At 45.7% G+C, this 20,371-nt stretch overlaps 6 protein-coding genes across 9 annotated transcripts; 1 reads left to right on the top strand and 5 right to left on the bottom strand.

Annotated features, from left to right (window-relative positions):
* Positions 1-1,795: 1,795 nt before the first annotated feature.
* On the bottom strand, positions 1,796-10,203 carry RB195_010799 (uncharacterized protein; the record flags this gene model as incomplete). 3 transcript variants are annotated; one of them, XM_064191949.1, is made up of 6 exons in its annotated part: positions 1,796-2,416; positions 2,495-2,573; positions 2,701-5,074; positions 5,136-5,739; positions 5,865-5,983; positions 10,155-10,203. In XM_064191949.1, 6 exons carry the CDS (start codon positions 10,201-10,203, stop codon positions 1,796-1,798), a joined length of 3,846 nt encoding a protein of 1,281 aa, XP_064049532.1. The 3 variants fall into 3 exon arrangements, with proteins under 3 accessions (XP_064049532.1, XP_064049533.1, XP_064049534.1); XM_064191950.1 differs by lacking the exon at positions 10,155-10,203 and adding an exon at positions 7,765-7,829 and having other exon boundaries at positions 5,865-6,018; XM_064191951.1 differs by lacking the exon at positions 10,155-10,203 and having other exon boundaries at positions 5,821-5,883.
* A 331-nt stretch (positions 10,204-10,534) lies between these two features.
* RB195_010798 (uncharacterized protein) lies at positions 10,535-11,245 on the bottom strand (the record flags this gene model as incomplete). Its single annotated transcript, XM_064191948.1, has 1 exon — positions 10,535-11,245. One exon carries the CDS (start codon positions 11,243-11,245, stop codon positions 10,535-10,537), a length of 711 nt encoding a protein of 236 aa, XP_064049531.1.
* Positions 11,246-11,702: 457 nt separating this feature from the next.
* On the bottom strand, positions 11,703-12,518 carry RB195_010797 (uncharacterized protein; the record flags this gene model as incomplete). Its single annotated transcript, XM_064191947.1, has 1 exon — positions 11,703-12,518. One exon carries the CDS (start codon positions 12,516-12,518, stop codon positions 11,703-11,705), a length of 816 nt encoding a protein of 271 aa, XP_064049530.1.
* Positions 12,519-12,544: 26 nt separating this feature from the next.
* On the bottom strand, positions 12,545-13,042 carry RB195_010796 (uncharacterized protein; the record flags this gene model as incomplete). Its single annotated transcript, XM_064191946.1, has 1 exon — positions 12,545-13,042. One exon carries the CDS (start codon positions 13,040-13,042, stop codon positions 12,545-12,547), a length of 498 nt encoding a protein of 165 aa, XP_064049529.1.
* Positions 13,043-13,207: 165 nt separating this feature from the next.
* RB195_010795 (uncharacterized protein) lies at positions 13,208-14,263 on the top strand (the record flags this gene model as incomplete). The annotated part of the gene is made up of 4 exons (XM_064191945.1): positions 13,208-13,282; positions 13,852-13,951; positions 14,011-14,109; positions 14,169-14,263. The coding sequence occupies 4 exons, from the start codon at positions 13,208-13,210 to the stop codon at positions 14,261-14,263; spliced, it is 369 nt and encodes a 122-aa protein (XP_064049528.1).
* A 2,296-nt stretch (positions 14,264-16,559) lies between these two features.
* On the bottom strand, positions 16,560-19,985 carry RB195_010794 (uncharacterized protein; the record flags this gene model as incomplete). Of its 2 annotated transcripts, XM_064191944.1 has the most annotated exons (6): positions 16,560-16,571; positions 16,631-16,679; positions 17,153-17,299; positions 17,550-17,767; positions 18,519-18,624; positions 19,753-19,985. In XM_064191944.1, 6 exons carry the CDS (start codon positions 19,983-19,985, stop codon positions 16,560-16,562), a joined length of 765 nt encoding a protein of 254 aa, XP_064049527.1. The 2 variants fall into 2 exon arrangements, with proteins under 2 accessions (XP_064049527.1, XP_013307303.1); XM_013451849.2 differs by lacking the exons at positions 16,560-16,571; positions 16,631-16,679 and having other exon boundaries at positions 17,131-17,299.
* Positions 19,986-20,371: the final 386 nt, after the last annotated feature.

Raw genomic sequence — 20,371 nt, 5'->3', positions numbered from 1 at the left:
TGTTTGTTTTACAGAAATAAAACTTATTTTCCATGTCTGGGATTTCGTGTGCAATCGTTCGGTGTATCTCTAAGCGTAGGCGATCGATACTCCGAACAGAAGCAATAACAGAGATGACGTGCTCCTGCGAGGCATGTCTCGCACCTCATTAGACGATGAGGGCCGAAGATGGACGATGTGATGGGCGGGGCATAAGGTGAACGCAGCGCAATGCTGTACTGACGCTATCAACTGATGCGCAGAGCAATTAACAGTGGCCGTTGCCAGTCGTTTCCAATAAGGATAGGTTGTCGCGGAGGCTGCGGGTATCTAACGATACGCACCCCTTGACAAAGTGCCTGTGGTCGACCACACTGCCAACCAAGTCAAGCTGCGAGTCTATCAATCCGCAATTTACCGTCTGCGCTGCCCAAATATCCCATCCGTAGTACAACATACAGATCGGATACTTGAACAGCGCCGACGACAACAGTGAAGGAGAATCTCGACTGCATGGAGGGGAATGTGACGAATGCTTGGCTACTTTTGAGCAATGGTGAGCTATAACTGAAGAACTTTACTCAGAAGTGGATATGGTGTACCGGCGGATGACACAAGGAGAACATCAATATTTTGTCCCCTTCCCCTCCAAAATAGTCGGGGGAAACCGTCTTCGCTTTCTGATCACATTATCCTACCGGATCGCTTTGTCCAAGTTGCCTTGAGGATGCTGCGAGACCATAACTGGAGAACGCCAACCAGACGTAAAAGAAAGTTCTAGAATGAAGTGATGAAGGAAGACCTTAAGAAACTTGGCATTGACGGCCAGTTCAGGTGAGAAGTAACGTTCCGTGGAATATGAAACAGCGACATGCGGACAAATTCTGCGCGAACTCTAGGGGAAGACCAGACGGAATGGGCTCAAATGTGTTCAAGGACGACCTTGGCGAAGATGCGGATAAGCCGCGTTAGGCCATGACATTTGCTCGCCATTTAAGTCAAGTTAAGTCAACCACTTCAAAATGATTGCCATTAGATCTTGTTACTGGTAAAAAAAAGGCTAAAGTTCATCTTTGCAAGATGCAAGAGGAATTCAGAGGAACAGGACCACTGCTAATGATTCGCACAGTCGCCTAACAATTTCAGAAATCACTTCAAAGTGAAGTGTAGAAAGTGCTTATCACAAAAATAAGGTGGATACAACATGGCTGTCAGCACTATGCCATTCATTCTTCCACTCTTGGTTTGATGTGATGGGCGGAAACGGTGCTAAGGTTCACCTTTCACTAGCTACTCGTTTTCATAAGACAAAATAATGCCTGCTTATGTTACAGAAGAAGAGAATTTGGCTCATAAAATGCCCAGGGTGCCATGAGGACATCACAAAGCCGGACGCGCTACAAGTGAGCTATTTTTTTTAGTTCGAATAATCCTAGCCAGTGCATTTTGTTTTTCGCTCCAAAATTAGCTGCTGTGGGTGTAGAATGCAATACAATCATAGGACATTCACTGATGTGTGCAAAGGAGCGAATTTTGATCCATCAGAATGCCACTCTAAGTAGCACAAACTTCCAATGAATTGAAGGATCAAGCCAGTTGTGGATAGCTTTGTTGTGGTTGTGGAGGCAGTTTATCGGACCGGGTACTCACCCAAAACTAAACCAAAATCGGGCAACTGTGCCAAACATTGCTACGTACATTGAGCTGGTTAATAAGAACCTCTCAACACATGGAAATAACATACAATGGCAATAACACAAGATATACAACTACATGACTAACATAGTTAACATCTCTACGGCTCCAACACCTCCCCCTAAGATGAATGCATCCCGTACGTCTTCATCTTCGGATCAGGTTGCAATCGACGAGGCGGTCGGCGTTGTCGAGCTGGTCTAGTCGTTGCCGGCGGCACAATAGTTGGTGTTCGATCCTTGACATTGTCGTTGATGTCGACGATCGTCCTTGCCATACCATGGTACCGTCGGTCTTCCTGGTTGAACGGCATCTTGGAAGCTTCAGTCCTCTCGCAGCTAACTCTCTGATGTTTTTCTCCACGCATCTGGTTAGCGTGTCTTTTCCACAAATCATCCTCTTCCGTTAGCACGTCGTACACGGCTCGTCCATAGCGATTCTTCACACGAGCAGGGATCCATTTCTCATGTCCCGGGCGGTAGTCACGCACCCACACGAGTTCTTCCTGGTGGTACGATCTCTTCTGTGCTCCATGATGACGATTGAACTGTTCTTCAATTTCCACATTGCGCGTTCCTTCTTCTTTAGCTGATTCCTTCAGCAGCGTCAATGACGTCCTCAACTGGCGCCCTAGGAACACCTCCGCTGGAGAAAGATGTCCTGGCGTTGATGCACATGGTGTTCTTCTATAGCACTGCAAAAATTCCGCAAGTTTCTCCGACGTCCCTCCCTCCTTAATCTTCTGAAGGGTTCTTTTCAAGGTATCTACAAAGCGTTCTACTTGACCGTTTGACTATGGATGGAACGGCGGCGAGCGAACGTGCTCAATTCCTTGCATGTCGCAGAATTCCTGGAACTCCTTCGCTGTAAACTGCGTACCGTTGTCTGACACGATCACCCTGGGATTTCCGAATCGCGCGAACAGCGTTCTGAGTTCTCTCAACGTTGCAGTGGTTGACGACGACGACATCTCAAAGACTTCTGGCCACTTCGAATACGCATCCACTACCACAAGGTACATCCTACCATTCAGTGGTCCCGCATAGTATATGAATTCTGTCCCACGGTTTCTTCTCAGTGGTCCAAGAATTGAGAACTGTCTTCTTTGGCATCTTCGCAGCTTCCTGACAGTTACGGCAGTGGCGTACAGCTTCTTCGATGTCCCTGTTGATGTTCGTCCAGTACACATATCCTCGGGCGAGCATCTTCATTCTTGCCATTCGTGGATGTCCTTCATGCAGTTGCTTCAAAACTGCTTCTTGAAGTGAGGTTGGCACGACGATTCTGTGGCCAAAATACAGGCATCCGTTCTGCACTGACAATTCGCGGCTCAGAGCCTTCCAGCTGTTGATTTGTTCTTTAGGCTTGCTTGGCCATGTTCCTGTCTGCAGCATCCATATGACCTGCGATACCCTTTCATCCTTCCTTGACTCTTCTTCAGTAGTTTTCCTGGTCACGGGCAGTGCTTTCACAGCAGCACTCTGAACAGCAAGAATATCCTGTTCAATTTTGGCTATCACAATATCTTCTGTCTGAGCCGGTCTTGGAGGGATCAGGCGTGACAAGACGTCAGCTTGTCCAAACTCTGTCGTCTTCTGATATTCGATTTCAAAGTCATATCCGAGAAGTATCAACTTCCAACGTTGCAGTCGATTTGCCGTGTATACGGGCACCACTTTCTTTGGTCCGAAAATGTGTAGCAACGGCTTATGATCCGTGAGGAGCTTGAATCGACGTCCATATATGTAACGGTGGAACTTGCTAACAGCGAATATCAAGGCGAGTCCCTCTTTCTCGATCTGACCGTAGTTCCTTTCTGCAGCGGTGAGACTTCGGCTTGCATGCCATATTGCCTTCCCGGTCCCATCCGGCATCATGTGCAGAATCACTGCTCCAATTCCATGGTCTGATGCATCGGCCGCTACAATTATAGCCAGACTAGGATCAAAATGCGTCAGGAGCAGGTCTGAAGCAAGCACTTCCTTGGCGCGATTGAAGGCTGCTTCACATTCCTCATTCCATTTGAACGGAACGTTCTTCTTCAACAAAGCATCCAGCGGTGCGCGTAACTGGCGCATCTCCGCGACAAACGATCCATAGTAGTTGATCATACCAAGGAACGAGCGAACCTCTGCCACGTTCTTCGGTACTGGCAGCTGGCGGATGACCTCAATCTTCACTGGGTCAGGATGGCGTCCGTCCTTATCTATGATGCATCCGAGATAACGGATCTGAGGCATCAAAAAGTTACACTTCTCCAATAGGACGCGGAAGCCGTATTCGTGGATCCCTCCGAATAGTGCTTCCAAGTTATGGCGATGCTCCTGTTGTGTGCGGCCTGTGACTATCACGTCATCCAGATAGGCAGCAACGCCTTCCAGTCCACATATTATTGAATCCATGATCTGCTGGAATACGCCAGGTGCTGACTTCACGCCGAAGGGTAGACGATTGTAGCGGTACAGTCCTCTGTGCGTATTAATCCTCAGCATTTCCTTCGATTCTTCTTCAACTTCCACCTCCAGATATGCTTCTGCGAAGTCGATTTGCGTGAAAAGTTGTCCTCCATTCAACTTTGTAAACACGTCCTCCGCGGTGGGCAACGGGTGCTGGTGCAACTGCAGCGCATCGTTCAGTTCTGTCGAGAAGTCTCCGCCCAAGCGGATTTGCCCATTTTTCTTCTTGACTACAACGATAGGCGTGGCCCACTCTGAATGCTCTACTGGGGATATCACTTGTTCGGCCACCAGCCGATCAATTTCAGCATCCAAATCCGGCACGGAGGCATAGGGCACTGGTCGCTTCTTCTTGAAAACAGGTACTGCGTTGTCCCTCAACAACAACTTCGCCTTAGTCTTGACGCATCTGCCAAGTCCGCACTTGAACACTTCTGCGTATTGCTTCTTCAAGTCTGCGATGATTTCCTCTCGGTTTGCTTCTTCTTTAGTCACCATTCGGCAGTGGTATTTGTCTTTCAACTCCTTGTACGCTGGAAGTTGAATACACCACTCCAGTCCTAGCAGATTTGTGCATTCGGTGACGTAACAAGTTCCATTACTTAGGATGTTCTTCCCTGTTGTCCGGTCTCTGACAAAGAAGTCTGTGGAGAATCTTCCATCAATCTTCATCGGTGATCCATCTGCCGTTTTGACTGGCATGATACAGGGTTCCAAGGGTGGAGATCCGAGCTTTTTCCACGTTCGACGTGATACCAACGCCTGTGTCGAGCTGGAAGCGTAGAGAACGTCCCCTGATATTGACATCGAGGTAGGTTCGAGCGTTCTCAGTGGCGAAGGTGACAACGTTCTTACACTGGCTTTTTCTGCGACGGTTGGATCGTCTTCTTGGTTTTTGTCGCATCTTCTGCCCAGTGCTGGAGGAGAGAAGTGGACATGTGCTTCTGTAGTGGGGTCCTCCACAATTGAAGCACTTCATATTCTTTTTCTGCATGACATGGATACCATGACTTCCTTCCATGTCTGTGTTGTCCATCTTCAATGCGGTGAAGTTCTCACAATCAGCAACGAGGTCTTCTATCGTCAACGGCGCATCTTCTGTGTGCGTATCCAGTCGACGGAGTATTCTCAGACGAACTTCACGAAGCGACGGATCCTGCAGTCCTGCTACGAACTGTAGCGTCTTCAGTGCTGTATAGTCCAGCTCCTTCAGTCGAGCGTCTTCGTCCATCCGCTTGATCATGTTAGCGTAGTCGCGGAATGGTACACAACTGGCCGTCAGCGGCGGGCAGCTTATCCTGAGACACTCGTACCGTCGTCGAATCAGCGTCTTCTTTGACGCGAAAAGCTTCTCCAGATTCGCGACCGTCGTCTCGAAATCGATTTCGTGCGGTTGTTTCGGTAGTATGTCATCAGCATCATTGCGATATGCATCCTCGTCCAGCTTCATGAGGATCAAATCGCGCTTCTTGCTATCCAGCAAGACCGAATCCCTGATGACCGGTCCGTACCTCTTGTACCAATAGGCGAAAGTGTGACCCACCTCTTCGTCGGACACGAACATTTGCACATCCTTACTCAGCTGGTCGTATTGATCCTTGCTGACGTCCTAGACGGTAGTTCTCTGCGTGGGTGCCAAGGCGGTGAGCAGCGTTTTCATTTCTTCATGTTGAATCCGCATTTGTTCAACCATTGCTGCAAGAAAGTTCTCGAGATGTGACTCCGAAGCCTCACCTTCGGCTCCTCGCGGCATCTTGGGGCGTCGCGATGGACTCGTTTGCGCTGCTTCTGCTCGGTCTTCTTTCTTCTAAATCCTCGATCGGCCTGCTGCTCGGTTTTCTTTCCTCTGAACCCTTGATCGGCTGCTGCTCGGTTAACATTTCTACGGCTCCAACAAGATTGTTATTGGTACATATATTAATGGATGTGATGTGCGTTTCGGTGATACTCTTACATGCAGCACATCAATGTGCACAACTCATACGGCCTCTTCCACTGGCGCCAGACATCTATAGAGGAGGGAGCCACGGGTCCACCGGCGCCAGGTACCAATAGAAGGGGGTGCGACGGATCCACCGGCGCCAGATACCAATAGAAGAGGGTGCGACGGATCCACCGGCGCCAGACCCCTATAAAAGGGGGTGCGACGGGTCCACCGGCGCCAAATAGCCATAATATAGGGTGCGACGGGTCCACCTGCGCCAGATACCTATAGAAAGGGGTGTGACGGGTCCACCGGCGCCAGATGACCATAAAAGTGGGTGCGACGGGTCCACCAGCGCTAGATGCCCATAGAAGGGGGTGTGACGGGACCACTGGCGCCAGATGCCCATAGAAGTGGGTGCGACGGGTCCACCGGCGCTAGATACCTATAGAAAGGGGTGCGACGGGTCCACCGGCGTCGGATTGGTGCGCCGGCGCCAGACGGCTACAAAATAGTGTGAGACGGGTCCACCGGCGTCGCATTGGCACCCCGGCGCCAGATAGCTATAATATGGAGTGCGACAGCTATTATATGGCTAATACGGGTCCACCGGCGTCGGATTGGTGCGCAATAACTTCGTGTGCATTACGCAAAAGATAGATGGTATCAGCTGTTGCATAGGCGTCGCCACTGGGCGCTTTGCTTTTCACCTTTATGACCCCTCCGCTTGCCTATTTCTTTCTTCGTTCGCCTCAAATTCGTAGCATGCCGTTGTCAGAAAGTGGAAACACACATGCAAACGACTGCTTAAATAGTAGCAAGATGTTTATGTGATCTGATGTGGAACGTTATTTTTATCAGTAGGATGATATCTTTCACGTAATTTTATGTCAAAACGCCATTCTTTGATAACTGTTTATAGAAAACAGCAGGAAAACCCATACTTCGCGCGATACTTTCAAATTTTGTCTATAATATATTGATAAGGAGTGTTTGAAGCTGAAGTTCCAGTGTCCTCCAAATGTAGAACTGACGCGTTTAGAAAGAAGACCATGAAATCTTTCGCTTTTAGTTATAATCTAAAAAAGAAAGGAAGATTGTTGGAGATACACAAGTCCAATTTCATAGAACTAATAAGACTAATAATAATTTTCGTTGATCAATGAAGGCGAGCGAAGCAAACACCACAGAAAGTCTGAAGTCCGGCTTTAGCCGGACGCTCAGACTGGTATATAATAACGGGCTTATTCTGTCAAGTGTGAGTGTGTGTGTGTGTGTGTGTGTGTGTGTGTGTGTGTGTGTGTGTGTGTGTGTGTGTGTGTGTGTGTGTGTGTGTGTGTCAGTCACGAAATTCAAAAAGGGGGGCGCGACGGGTCCAACGGCGCCAGATACCTATAGAAGCGGGTGCGACGGGTCCACCGGCGCCAGATACCCATGGAAGAAGGTGCGACGGGTCCACGGGCGCCAGATACCTATAGAGGGATGTGCGACGGGTCCACCGGCGCCAGATGCCCATAAAAGTGGGTGCGACGGGTCCACCGGCGCTAGATACCTATAGAAGGGGGTGGCGGGTCCACCGGCGCCAGATACCTATGGAAGAAGGTGCGACGGGTCCACGAGCGCCAGATACCTATAGAGGGGTGTGCGACGGGTCCACCGGCGCCAGATACCTATAGAAGGGTGTGCGACGGGTCCACCGGCCCGTCGCACCTCTTTCCATAGGTATTCCCCAATAGGTATCTGATGGATCCACCGACGTCGGTGGACCCGGTCATTGGTGCGCAATAACTCAGTGTGCATGACGTAAAAGATAAATAGTTGCAGCTGTTTCATAGCTATAACCACTGGGCGCTTTGCTCTTCACCTTCATGACTCCTCTGCGTGCATATTTCCTTCTTCGTTCGCCTCAAGTTTGTAGCATGCCGCTCTCAGAAAGTGGAAACACGCATCCAAACGACTGCTTAAAAAGTAGCAAGATGTTTATGTAATCTGACGTGGAACGTTATCTCTATCAGTAGGATGATGTCTTTCACGTCATTTTATGTTAAAACATCATTCTGTGATAACTATTGGGGGAAATCAGGAGGAATACACATACCTCGAGTAATGCTTTCAAATTGTACATATATTATTCTGGCATCGAAAGAGTGTTTGCAGCTGATGGTCGAATATTCTCCAAATGTAGAATTGACGCGTTTAGAAGGAAAACTCCGTTATGATTAGCCTTAATTTATAATATAAAGAAGAGAAGGAAAGCGTTGTTAAAAAAAACATCTAATTTTACAGAAAACACCACTACTATTAACTTTCATTGATCAGCGAAAGCAAGCGAAGCTGAAACCAGCAAGTCTGTGTGTGTGTGTGTGTGTGTGTGTGTGTGTGTGTGTGTGTGTGTGTGTGTGTGTGTGTGTGTGTGTGTGTGTGTGTGTGTGTGTGTGTGTGTGTGTGTGTGTGTGTGTGTGTGTGTGTGTGTGTGTGTGTGTGTGTGTGTGTGTGTGTGTGTGTGTGTGTGTGTGTGTGTGTGTGTGTGTGTGTGTGTCACGAAATTCGAAAAAGGGGGTGCGACAAGTCCACCGGCGCCAGATTGGTCCACAGGCGCCTGATAAGTATAGCAGGGGGATCGACGGGTCCACCGGCGCCAGATTGGTTCGCAGGTGAAAGATACCCAAAGAAGGTGTGTCTGTGTGTGTGTGTTTTTGTGTGTGTGTGAGTCACGAAATTCAAGAAGGGGGGTGCGATGGGTCCACCGGTGTCACGTTGGTGCCTCGACGCTAGAAAGTTATAAAATTTGGTGCGACGGCTCCACCGGCATCGGCTTGGTGCGCCGGCGCAAGTTAGCTATAATGTGAGGTCGATCGCAACCGTTAGCTCCACCTTCGAGTGCTTCGAGTGCAGTCGCTTACGCAACTGCAATGAGCTTCATGTCGTTTTGTGCGGACTATACCACCAATCGTTCCTGCTTTCATATCGTGATGTAAACTTTATTATTTCGACCATATACGTAATGATTCATGATTTATGATAACATTATAGTCTAAAATTAGGAGTTTCGTACATTTCTAGAATTTCAAGAAATATTTTGTTCCTTGAGTGAAGCAAAACCAACTAATTATTTTCGGATTCTTTCACAACGATTAAATTCATTTAAAGCATTTTTTTTTCGGATTCTTTCACAACATTTAAAGCAAACTGTTAAGGGTGACGCCGTGTATGTACTTGGTCGTGTCTGGCACTTGAAACATCTATCGTGCAAAATGTGTAAAGTAAGAGTTTTGATAGTTCACAATTACAATTGAAAATTAAACCCATCTTTCAATTTCTCATTATTTATCAGCCCCGGATGGTGAATTTAAGGGCTCATGGTTAATTGACTTGAAAGACAGTACAGAGAAAAAAAAGCTAGCGAACACAACCCTAGTGTTGATGAAGCATACATAAGTGTATGAGAAATAGAAGGTGAGAACAGCCGTAGAATGTTGTTCTGAAGAGGGAATTCACGAACACTCAATGAATACAGAAAAACGCATTGTGACATAAGCCGTGCACCTCTTCTATTAAATACATAAACGGTGGTTTAGTTATTAAGGGCAGCATATGACGAAATTGACGGTGTTGGGATCTCTCCGCGGAGAGATAGAGTTAGGTGTGTAGTTCATGAGTATGAGGGTGATCACGCTCAATACCACCTAATAGTCCAGAAAAGAAGCGTGAGAAACAATCTTGGTTGCACCGCTCCCCTCCCCCCACTTTACGATGTACCCTGTTACGTGATAGAACGCAAACGATTTCGTCGTAATTCAACTCTCGTACCTCTGCAATTGGGTAGGCTTCCCAACCTACACAATCGCAGAAGCGTTGGGTATGGATTGGCACCATTTCATTGCTTCTAGTAAGTTGCATCGTTGGGAACACCGGTGCAACCAAGGTTGTTTCACACACCCTGGTATTGACTACGCTCTTATTCATGAACTGCGCCCCATTCCCGTCCATTCGTAGTGATGTCCAAACATCGACGATTTCGAGGAACACTACCTTCAACTGCCGGAAATGTACCATTGCCCGAAGCAAACCAAAGGGAACGCATATAACCAATGACTTACTTGACTTAATCGGCGGGCTGATGTCATCGCCTGACGCGATTACCCGCATCTTTGCCGAGGTGTGCCGTCCTTAAACACAGCTCTGCCCAACCTTCTCGATCTTCTGCAAGAGCTTGCACAGAATCAATCCATTCGTCGCTATTCCATATTCTGCGAAACCTTACGTCTGGCCTGAACTGCCTATCCACGCCGAGTGTCCTCAGGTCCTCTTTTACCGCCTCAGTCCAGAACTTCCGTTTTCGGCCAGGTGACTTCTTCCAGCTCGAACCCGACAAACTCCTCAGAACTCGTTGAACAAGGCGATCTGTCGGTCTCCTTAATATATGACTAAAGAAGGGAAGACGATTTACTTTAGCCACTTTCGATGGCGGTGCAAGATGTTAATGTTTTCCACGTGTCATCCGCCGGTATACCACATCAATTTCTGCGTAAAGATCTTCATTGTGACATACCCTAGGCCAAAAGTAGCCAAGTAGCCGTCTAAGCAGCTTTCGTTCTCTGCAGTCAAGCCTCTCCATAACCGTTGATGTTGCTGCCCAAGTCTCCGATCCGTACATCATGATGGGGCGAATTGCGGATAGGTAGACTCGCAGCTTGACTTCGTTGGTGATGGAGGTCGACCACAGGCATTTCGTTAAATGCAGAAGTGGCCTTGGCGCATTTTTGCTGAACATCTCTCTACCATTGTTCTTCAGCGTACAGCCTAGGTAACAGAACTCATCGACGAGTTCTATCGGTTTTCCGTCCACCCTGATTCCCGTTCGTGGTCTCGAAGAGATCCATATCTGCTTGCATTTATCAGGGCGTAGGCGTAGTCCATAGGCTGCAGCCAGCTTCGATACAAGTTTCGTACTGCTTTCCGCGATTATAACAACATCGTCGGCGTACTCGAGGTCAGTCAAGGGGCACCCAGATGGTGCTAAGACAATGTCGGCAGGACACTGGTCGACTGTTCTTCGCATAATGTCGTCGATTGCGAAATTGAACAGGAAAGGTCCTGCCACTGCCCCTTGTCTTACTCCAGTTACCACTTCAAACGGTGTTGTACATCCGGCTGGTGTTCGAACTGCAGCAGTTGTTCGTTGATTCATGTCATCAAGCAAGCGAACGAACTTTCCTGGTACTACATCGGCGCTCACGTTGAGAAGACGGCCTCAGTGAGGAGAGTCGAACGCGGCTTCAAAGTCCAGAAACGTTAGTTGCATTGGCTTCGAATACCGCTACTAGATTTCGATCACTCTCCTGACGATGAGCACCTGGTCAATCGTAGATCGGCCAGGACGAAAGCCAGCTTGCTCGTCGCGCGTTGTTTCTTCGCGATATTTAATGAGTCGGTCCAGGATAATGCGTTCCAATACCTTGTACATAGCACGCAGCAAAGAGATTCCTCGACACTTCCTGGGGTCCGTGACGGATAACATCTTGTGGAGGGGAATTATGATAGTGTGTCTCCACGAATCAGGTAACCTTTCGTCTATCCATATTGAACGGATGATCTTTGTCATCTCACGAATCCCAGACGGAGGAAGATATTTTAGCATTTCTGCGCTAATCCCGTCGTCTCCGCCAGATTTTCCATTCTTCATTTTTTGAATACAGACCAGGACCTCCGACACGGTCGGTGGCCTCCTCGTTAACCGCGTATGTCGGTCTATGAACGTGTTCGAGTTCATGGGCTGACGGTGCTACCCGGTTCAGCAAGATCTTGGAGTGTTCCTTCCAAATTGGAAGGGTTGCTTCACCGACAGCTACCCCATTGGCAGTGTTGAGGACAGGGGAACATCTTTTCATTTTGCCGCTATACTGTTTTAGTAGAGCGTAGGCTTTCCGCGGGTTCCTGTCCTCCCACGCCTTCTCAAACTCCATCGCTCTTGACGTCCACTCGTTACCGCGGTCTTGTTGCAGTTGACGACGCAGCTTCCTTCTAAGACGCTTTTCCTGGTTGAAGTCACCAGCGCTGCGCGCGGCACATACAGAATTATATGTGGATTTTGTTTCCGCAAATGCGAAGGCAAACTTCTTCCGCGGCAATAGAGCCGGGAGCGTTTCCCTTGCAGCGTCCTGGATGCACTTTGTGAAGGAATCCGCATCGCTAAGCTTCTTCCTGGTCCGTACTCCAACATGAATATACACACGTTGGCGGAATTTTCTTCTGCATTCATCGTCTTTCAGACCTGCCATGTCGATTTTCGGTTGAAGAGGAACTTCTCGGTTTCTCTTGTGGAACCGTATCTTGAAGCTTAGAAGAACTGGACGGTGGTCAGAGTCGAACGCAACGTCCCAAACAGCTCTGTATTTTCGGAAATCTGACTGAGGAATGTTCCTCGCCAGAACGTAGTCGAGCTGAGGCTTAAGAGTCCTCATCTTCCGCTTGCGCTGCTCTTCAGGCGTTAAAAGGGTTGACACCTGCCACGTGAGCTGATGGCGTCGATGATTCCTCTTAAACGTGGAAGAGATGATGAGCCCCATCTGTTCGCACAAGTCGACAAGTCACCGTTGTCCGACGCGCGCTCCGCTGCATAGTACCATTTTCCTAGCACATCGGACTGCTGTTCGAGTCCCATCTTCGCATTTGCGTCAATTCCGACAATGACCACCTGCTGGCTTGGTATTTTAGACATCAACGCATTGAGTTCATCATAGAAGGCGTCCTTACTGTTGCCCTCAGCGGTTTCCGTAGGTGCGTGAGCACTTACGATCCAGAGTTTACGTCCTCCGCGATCCCGCAGTCGTAAAAAGGCGCATCTAAACGACGTTGAGCCAAATCCCTCAACCAGGTTCTTGTAATCGTTCCTCACAGCTATCGCGCAGCCACATACTTTGTTCTCATCAGCATCGCCGCAGTATATGGTGTAATTTTCGATGCTGATTACGGGCCGATCTCTCATGTGTGTTTCCTACAGTGCAGCAAAATGCACACAGAGATATCGCAGAAGTCTGGATAGAGCGGCTTGTTGGAGTTCACTCGATAGTTTTCGGCAGTTCAGCGTGACGAAACGAATGGTTGTTGCCAAAGATTCCATGCTCCCTTCAGGCAGTTGACCTTTCAGGTTATGGGCTTTGGCGGTGTGCTGGACGACAGCACCTTTTTGCAACGTATGGGAAGCTTTCGCCATATAACAGTGCAGGTTATATAGCTCGTACGTTCCCAATGCGTACACTCGAACGCCTGATTGCGTTTAGTTAAAGCAGGGCCACCACGTGCAGGTATCAAATCAAACTCCCCATAACCAATACACAGCCAATTAACGTGTTGCCATACATTTTGTCTTTCCCTGCTCATAGTTATCGAATTCTTCTTAATCTAACTTCACTCAGAACGAGGTTACACTCAAATGAGTGTCTTGTTCATCTGGTTTGGCGCAGTTCCTCCACCAAGACGGATTTGGGAGACGGACTATTTCTTTCCTTGGCAAACATTCACTCCGTCTGCTCTGCATCGAGTGGATGCACACTGCTCTCACCTGGTTCAACACATTGAGCCGTGACCTGACCATATCTTGTCTTCAGAAGAATTAGTAAAAAAAAATGGAAAATATGAAATGACGATAGCGGGTCGGATACATCGAAACAGAGCATGACAATCGCAGAGCGAGTCCTTTCTGTCTTGCAGCACTTTCCGAATCCTTTTTTTCTATTTTCTGTAATTTACTGGCGAAAAAGCTAATATTTTAAACGCGAATATGACCATTCTCAGACCGAATTAGCAGTCTCAGGCTGCCGAGCTTCACCTCTGGATCCTAGCACGCCAATTTGCATCGACTGTTATATGGAGACCCAGCATCCCATGTGTCAAGGTACTTTAGGAAATTCAACCGTTGACGTGGATCCCGAATTTCCATGCCCTCTATTTTAGCTTGCCATTTGCCACTTCGTGAGATGTGCATAGCTGCGATGAAGAAGAAGTTTCATCATGAATGTTTTCGTTGTTGTAGATGTCATGGGCCAATACCAAGTTAGTTTTCGCAGGTTTGCTTATCAGAACCAGATCGTCCAGCTTAGTAATCATTTAAGGAGGAGAGTACTACCTTTGGAATGGTAATCCTTTTGATGAAGACTGCTTCTACGCTCTGAAATGCATCCGTAGAACCAGCACAAGTGCTTTCTAAAAGCTAAAAACAAGATAAAACCTGAAGATGTCTATATCATAAAACCTACTTGAGTAATCGATGAAATGCACAAGTAAACAACTTTTTGATAATAAGCTACAGAAACCTCACGGTGTTCATGCTAATCTTCAATACAATTTGAAATGACAATTACACGATCCTGTATTGTTCGACGGAACAAATCTGGGGAAATGATTGTCTCAGGTAGAATTAATCTGTGATTTCTCATTTTTAAACGAGTTTAGAAACAAAAAATACATTAGAATATTCACTTGAGCTACCCTCGAAAGATGAAAGTGTGGCAGAACTACATTTGGAGAGTATTCAAACTTGATTTTACTCCTATGTACTGTCCAATTTGAAGCTATGTATATTAGATCCTAAGATCCTAAGCAATTAAATGAACGGTGTGGGAACGATTCCGGTGTTGGATTCTGTTGAAAACATTGTTAGAAGTGTGGATTTTTCTTCTGTTTTACCGCAATCAGCGCAGAATTATGTGCTAACATAAATGAAGTAAACATCATCATCGCAACTATTAGCTACTATTTAAGCAGCCGTTTGCATGGAGCAGCTTCTAATATCTAAAGAAAGGGTCTGAACAACATGTTGATGGAAACGTGCAGGAGAATAGACTGCGGTGGAGCATATTAAGGTAAAACGCAAAATATACTGTTTTCACGACTATGAAACGGTTCAAAGAGTTCCATTTACTTCTAAGCAAATTCACTTCTTATTGTGCGGCACCTCGGCGCGCAATTCCGACGTTATGCGGGCTGTCTCACCTCATTTTATAGCTTCCTAGCGCAAGCGAAGCAATTCGACACCATGGGTCCGCCTAACTGCTTTGTGGGATTTCGTAACTGACACACACTTGGCAGAATAAGTCTTTTATTATATAGCATGATATTCTCCGTCTGCAAGGCTCCCGTTTACGAGTCTGACTGCTATCTGTTCCAATGCTGCTGCTTATACTAAATGAAACCAGGCATTTGAGTATACACTCTGAGCACCTACGAGTTATACAGCCTAACGTACAGCATAACCACATGACGTAAGTTACCCAGATCTTGCAAAAAAGTGTTGTCCAACACACCATCAAAACCAAACACAAATGTATATGCTATCCAGAGTGAGCGTCGAATCTCTAATAACAACTCTCCCTCTCCTTGCGCTGAACTGTTGGACACTGTCCACCGGATTTACTCGGGCCACTAGGTGCCGATAGACAGTTCAAAACAGCCGCCATGTCTCGCAGGATATGGAAGAGTTCCGTGCGAGCACTTGGTGTAGATTGAAAAGGTCTGAAAAGGCGTTTCAGAACAAAGTCCTTAATTTTCCAGCAAAATTTAACGGCAAGAACCAAAAACCACAATACTAGAAAAGACTTATGCCTTCAAAAGAACAAAAATAAAAATAATAAATAGTAATAAATAGAACAAAAATACAATCCAACCTCAGGGTCGGTTCAAAGACCAACTTGGCAATCTCGACCTAACTACTATCTTTGCAAACTTAAGCTCACAGAAATTTATTGCTAACGTTACTTTCTTTAAAAAAAAACTTCCACAGCAAACACCAACGAGAACACATTATTAAATGATAAGAGCTTGCAACCACTTACGATCAGACAAGCCAAACAGCACTGGGATTGGTTAGTATTGGATAAAAGACCCCCTAGGAATATCAGGTGTACTTCTCGGTTCATTTGACCGAGAACAGTTCGAATGGGCCCAGAAAACTGTGATGTAGCAGAAGGTGGAATATTGGTGCGCTAACGGCGTACGGTGAGGGCAGTAGATTGCCCCCAATTCTGTGCAGGGCATGATGAACAGAAGGAATCCGTTCCTCTCAGGTGCACTTTCACACATGTTCCCATGTAGATGTCAAGAAATAGTGGGATAAGGATCCAGCCCAATAGCGTCGGATGTATTCAAGATCGACAAAAGTGTGCAGCCGATGATGGTCCTAAAGCTTGATCTGTTCCACATTTGCAATATTCTAGAATATCAGATTTGCACTTGTGGTTGTGTTACACCGTCCGTCCCTCTCTGCCACTACTAAGATAACAGCTAACTCAGGTCAGACGCAAATTGCCTATTATTCAGCATAGCGGTGACGTCGGCATAATCCTCAATTAGTGGGTAGTTAAAAATCAAATAACGTCCACAAACATTTCGAACAACATTACCCAAACTTCTTATAAGCCATAGCTGCGTGATTTGCAATAACTGCTTTGGTTAGATAAATGTCCACTTCTTCTCACTGTAATACGTACTGCAACATTGTGCACATTTTAATTTGCGACCTAAATTTCCACAACTTGGTTCAGGTTCGATTCAGCGAAATGCCACGATTGTCGCTTACTAGAGCGGTTTGGAGTTCTTTCCTTTGTGGGCAAGGATCGTTAATTCCCCTAAAACTCATAAAGGACAAAACAGATAAGAAGTAAGAAATGGACACTGCTCCCAAAAATATGAATGAGATGAAAACCAAATTCAAATAGACGTATATAACTATTCGTTAAAACTTAAAACTGTCTACAAGATTTTAGATTGAAAATAACACTCAGTTTTCTCAAGAGTTGATATTAATTTCCAACACTTTTCCGGGACGATGATGAGGCCCATGCTGTATTTGGTCCTAGAGGAAAACCATGGCAGGTCAAATGATAAAATTGGTTGTAGACGAAACGTGCAAGGAGATAAAATAAAAGTAAGAAATAGCAACAACAACCAAAGATGAAAAAATAGCTTTAACCTGAACAGAGTAAAACATTAACTATACATTCGTACAAGATTCATCACTATCATCAGCAACAACAATAACAACATGAATATAAGGACAAACGTAGCGAAACCTCAATATTACGATTTACCAAACGAGAACTTTATAGGAGGCCGCACTGTTCCACCCTTATTGATTATGGCGAGTTGTTCATTCTTGAGAAGTTCCTGTTTTTCTCTCACCACCTCTTGGCGTTCACGTTCGAGAGCACTTCGTTCTGCCAGCATCGCAAGCCGCTCCTCGTTAAACCTACAGAAAATATAGAATTAAGCCAAACCCGTGCTACAACCGCCGTCGCCGTCAATCTGTGCAACCTCAACGCCACGATGTTAATGCGATCTGAGCACGCGAAATCCGAAATATGGCGATTCGCCCTTCGTCAGCCATCATTGCTCTTCCTGCGAAATAAATCAGTGCGGCGAATATATTCGCTAGCAACTGCAGAAGGTTCACACCTGGATCTAGCTGAAACTTTGGAAGGAAGTGGAGAAAAGCCTACCTTTTTTCGCTTTCATCGGCTTGGCGAACCTTTTCCTCTAGTTCTTTCTCGAGGGCGGCACACTTCGCTCGCGATGCTTCCTCTCTCTTTCTTATAGAAGCCATTTCTTCTTCCATTTCGCCAAGAATCTGAGCTCTGAGGCGCGCTTCAACCTCGGCCCTCGTCTTTTTTTGACTTTCGGTCATAGCTTCCTCCAATTTCTTTACCCTCTCGAGTACCTGAAAAGAGCAGAATTAATATCTAAGTATATATGCTAGTACTTCATGAATCGTTAGGCATTGGAACAAGTTGTCATGGTTCTTCTGCGTTCTTGTTAAAAGACAAGGCAGATGACATTATAAAATCCGTCCATAATGGCTAGTATCAACGGCACCAAAATAAGAGCCACAGAACTTCTCCCAATACCTAGAGAGAAGAATCCTATCTTACAATTTAAACGAAGCGATGTCAATAATTTAGGACAGAATTCCTAGTAGCAATCGAACTTGTCCCAATATTTTTTATCATTCGAGAAATTCCACTGCACCACGGTTTAGTAACGCGTAACGCTTTCACCATACCTGGGCGTAAAATAACGGAATACCTGTAAGAAGTCCCAATACGTTGCGTCGGAACATGGTCACGAGATCCATCGCGAACGAACATTTGTTTCACGATAAGAGTATAAAATCTAGGCTCAATCAATGTGGAAAGCATTGGAGATGGAAAGCAGGGGCACACGCTATGACATTTCCTAGCTGAAACTTGGCGCGGCGAAGAGCGATTCAGCCTTTAATTTGAGCCTCTACCTATAGGCAAACTCACTGCAACTTTCTTGAACTTTGAAAGTTATCCTAGAATAACAAACATCAGTTTCATGAGTGAGGGAAACAGAGAATAAAGATTTGCCGACAAATGCTTTTACTTGGTGCAAGATTAGATAGTACAACACAAACATACACAAAGTAAAAAAAATCAGCTATATTTTACCTGTTCTGCAATCCTTTCCTCAAGCCATTCGCGAGCCTCCGTTGATATACTAGAGATGTCAAATGAGCCCATGAGCTCTCGCTCAACTTCCGAAGAGACCGTGGGCCTACACAACGGCAAGTATTTATTTGAATGCAACTAAATTGTGGTGTTGTTTGGGGAGGAGGATAGATCATTTCTAGCTTGAAATGGCAGATTCTGTAACATTGCGGAAGTTTATGCTTTGCGATAAACTCGACTTTCGTTCTAGTTCTAAACCTGCTTCGAAAATATGCAGTTTACTCAAGAGCAAAACTCTTAACGGGATTCATTCAGTGTCTGACACTTTAGAAAAAGGTTCTTGTTGTTTTCTTGTTCTTGTTTGGAAAGGGGAACTACAAAGATCTTTAATGACACTGCTAAGTTAAGATGCCACTCAGACAGTTTACAGTGATTTTCAGAAATTTGCGTGCAACCGTATAGAGATGAAGTTCTGTTAACTACATTTTCCTCTAACTCTGTTCCTGATGATCTTTGAAAAAGGCAGTGAAAATAAGTTTAACTATAATTGTAACAATGCTGTCTTCTTGTTATTGATTCTCACAGAAATCAAAACTTCGAGAAGACTGTGAGTAGAAGATCGAGTAAACAGTCACCTATTTATTTAACTGCAACCCATTTAATATTTCTAGCTAAAATACTCAAGAGTATAGTCCCCAATTGTTGTGTTTTTACAGAAGCAGCCAATGCTATGTGCAATTACTTCGCTTTGGAACAAATTTGGACGGACGTCTCTTAAAGGACGGATTTACAAAAGGCTAGAATATATATATATATATATATAAAACATAAAAAAACAAGTGCGCGACGCAACAAAAACAAAAGTTAATTGATATGCAACTCATGAATCCCAAAATAGAACTTCTGAGTGAGTGGTTAAGCAGCATTTGGAGCATTGGGATTTAGAGACTGTAAAAATTGGGAACATTTTTCAAACAAAGAATGTGATCTAGTAAGATCACTGCTAGTGTCTACAAGAAGGTTAGTCAATAGGTAGAAATAACTAGAGAACTACTAAAATCAAAAGAAGTAACTGCAGTCGAACGAAAAACCTTAAGGGATTGTTTGGCATATACTTCTGCTTAAATTTCGTATATTAACTTAATTAATTCATAACAGAACAAAATACCCAGGAAATTCTCCACATTATGATTATGTAAGTAGATTCGAAAAGTAAAATCGTAGTGAAAGTTACCTCCGCTTCTCGCGGTCCCTATCTCGATCCCTTTCCCGGTAGCTGTCCCTATCTTTACTGGTGCTACGACTTCGACGTGAACGTTCGCGTAGAATACTGCCCAATTTATGAGTTTCAGACGTGTCGCTGGAACCATCCCGTCGTCGTCGCTTCTTCTCCTTCCTTTTTCGCTCCTCGCTGCGATCCCTACGATCACGATCTCGGCGAGGGGAGCGTGATCTTGAGCGACCCATTAGAGAGAACACTGGAAATTGAAATAATCCACACTTATCGTCTGTATTGCTCTGCGTAAATAAGACACGTAAAGATTAAAGACCACGTGGGATACGATGTATCAAATCGAAACCACTCAGTTGGTGTCGGAAATCGGTGGTGGTGAATTCTTATTTCTGAATGCGTCTTTTTTGAACAGCAAAAGAGAAGTCCCTTCCAAAAAAACTTAAATATGGAAGAAATACCTCCCAAATCTTCTCAATTGAATGACGATGACGGAGCAATTTCCGTTCGCTACAAAGAAAACAGTTCCACTAGTCTGTCCATAACTCTTAGATGGAAAAACAAAGGAAACAATATGTTACTGCAAACGACTTTACCATTCAAAAAAGCGGGCCTTCAAATG

The sequence above is a fragment of the Necator americanus genome, chromosome III, assembly GCF_031761385.1.
Source record: "Necator americanus strain Aroian chromosome III, whole genome shotgun sequence".
Classification (NCBI taxonomy): domain Eukaryota; kingdom Metazoa; phylum Nematoda; class Chromadorea; order Rhabditida; family Ancylostomatidae; genus Necator; species Necator americanus.
The sequence above is the reverse complement of the archived record's forward strand: the minus strand, read 5'-3'. Positions and strand labels throughout refer to the sequence as shown.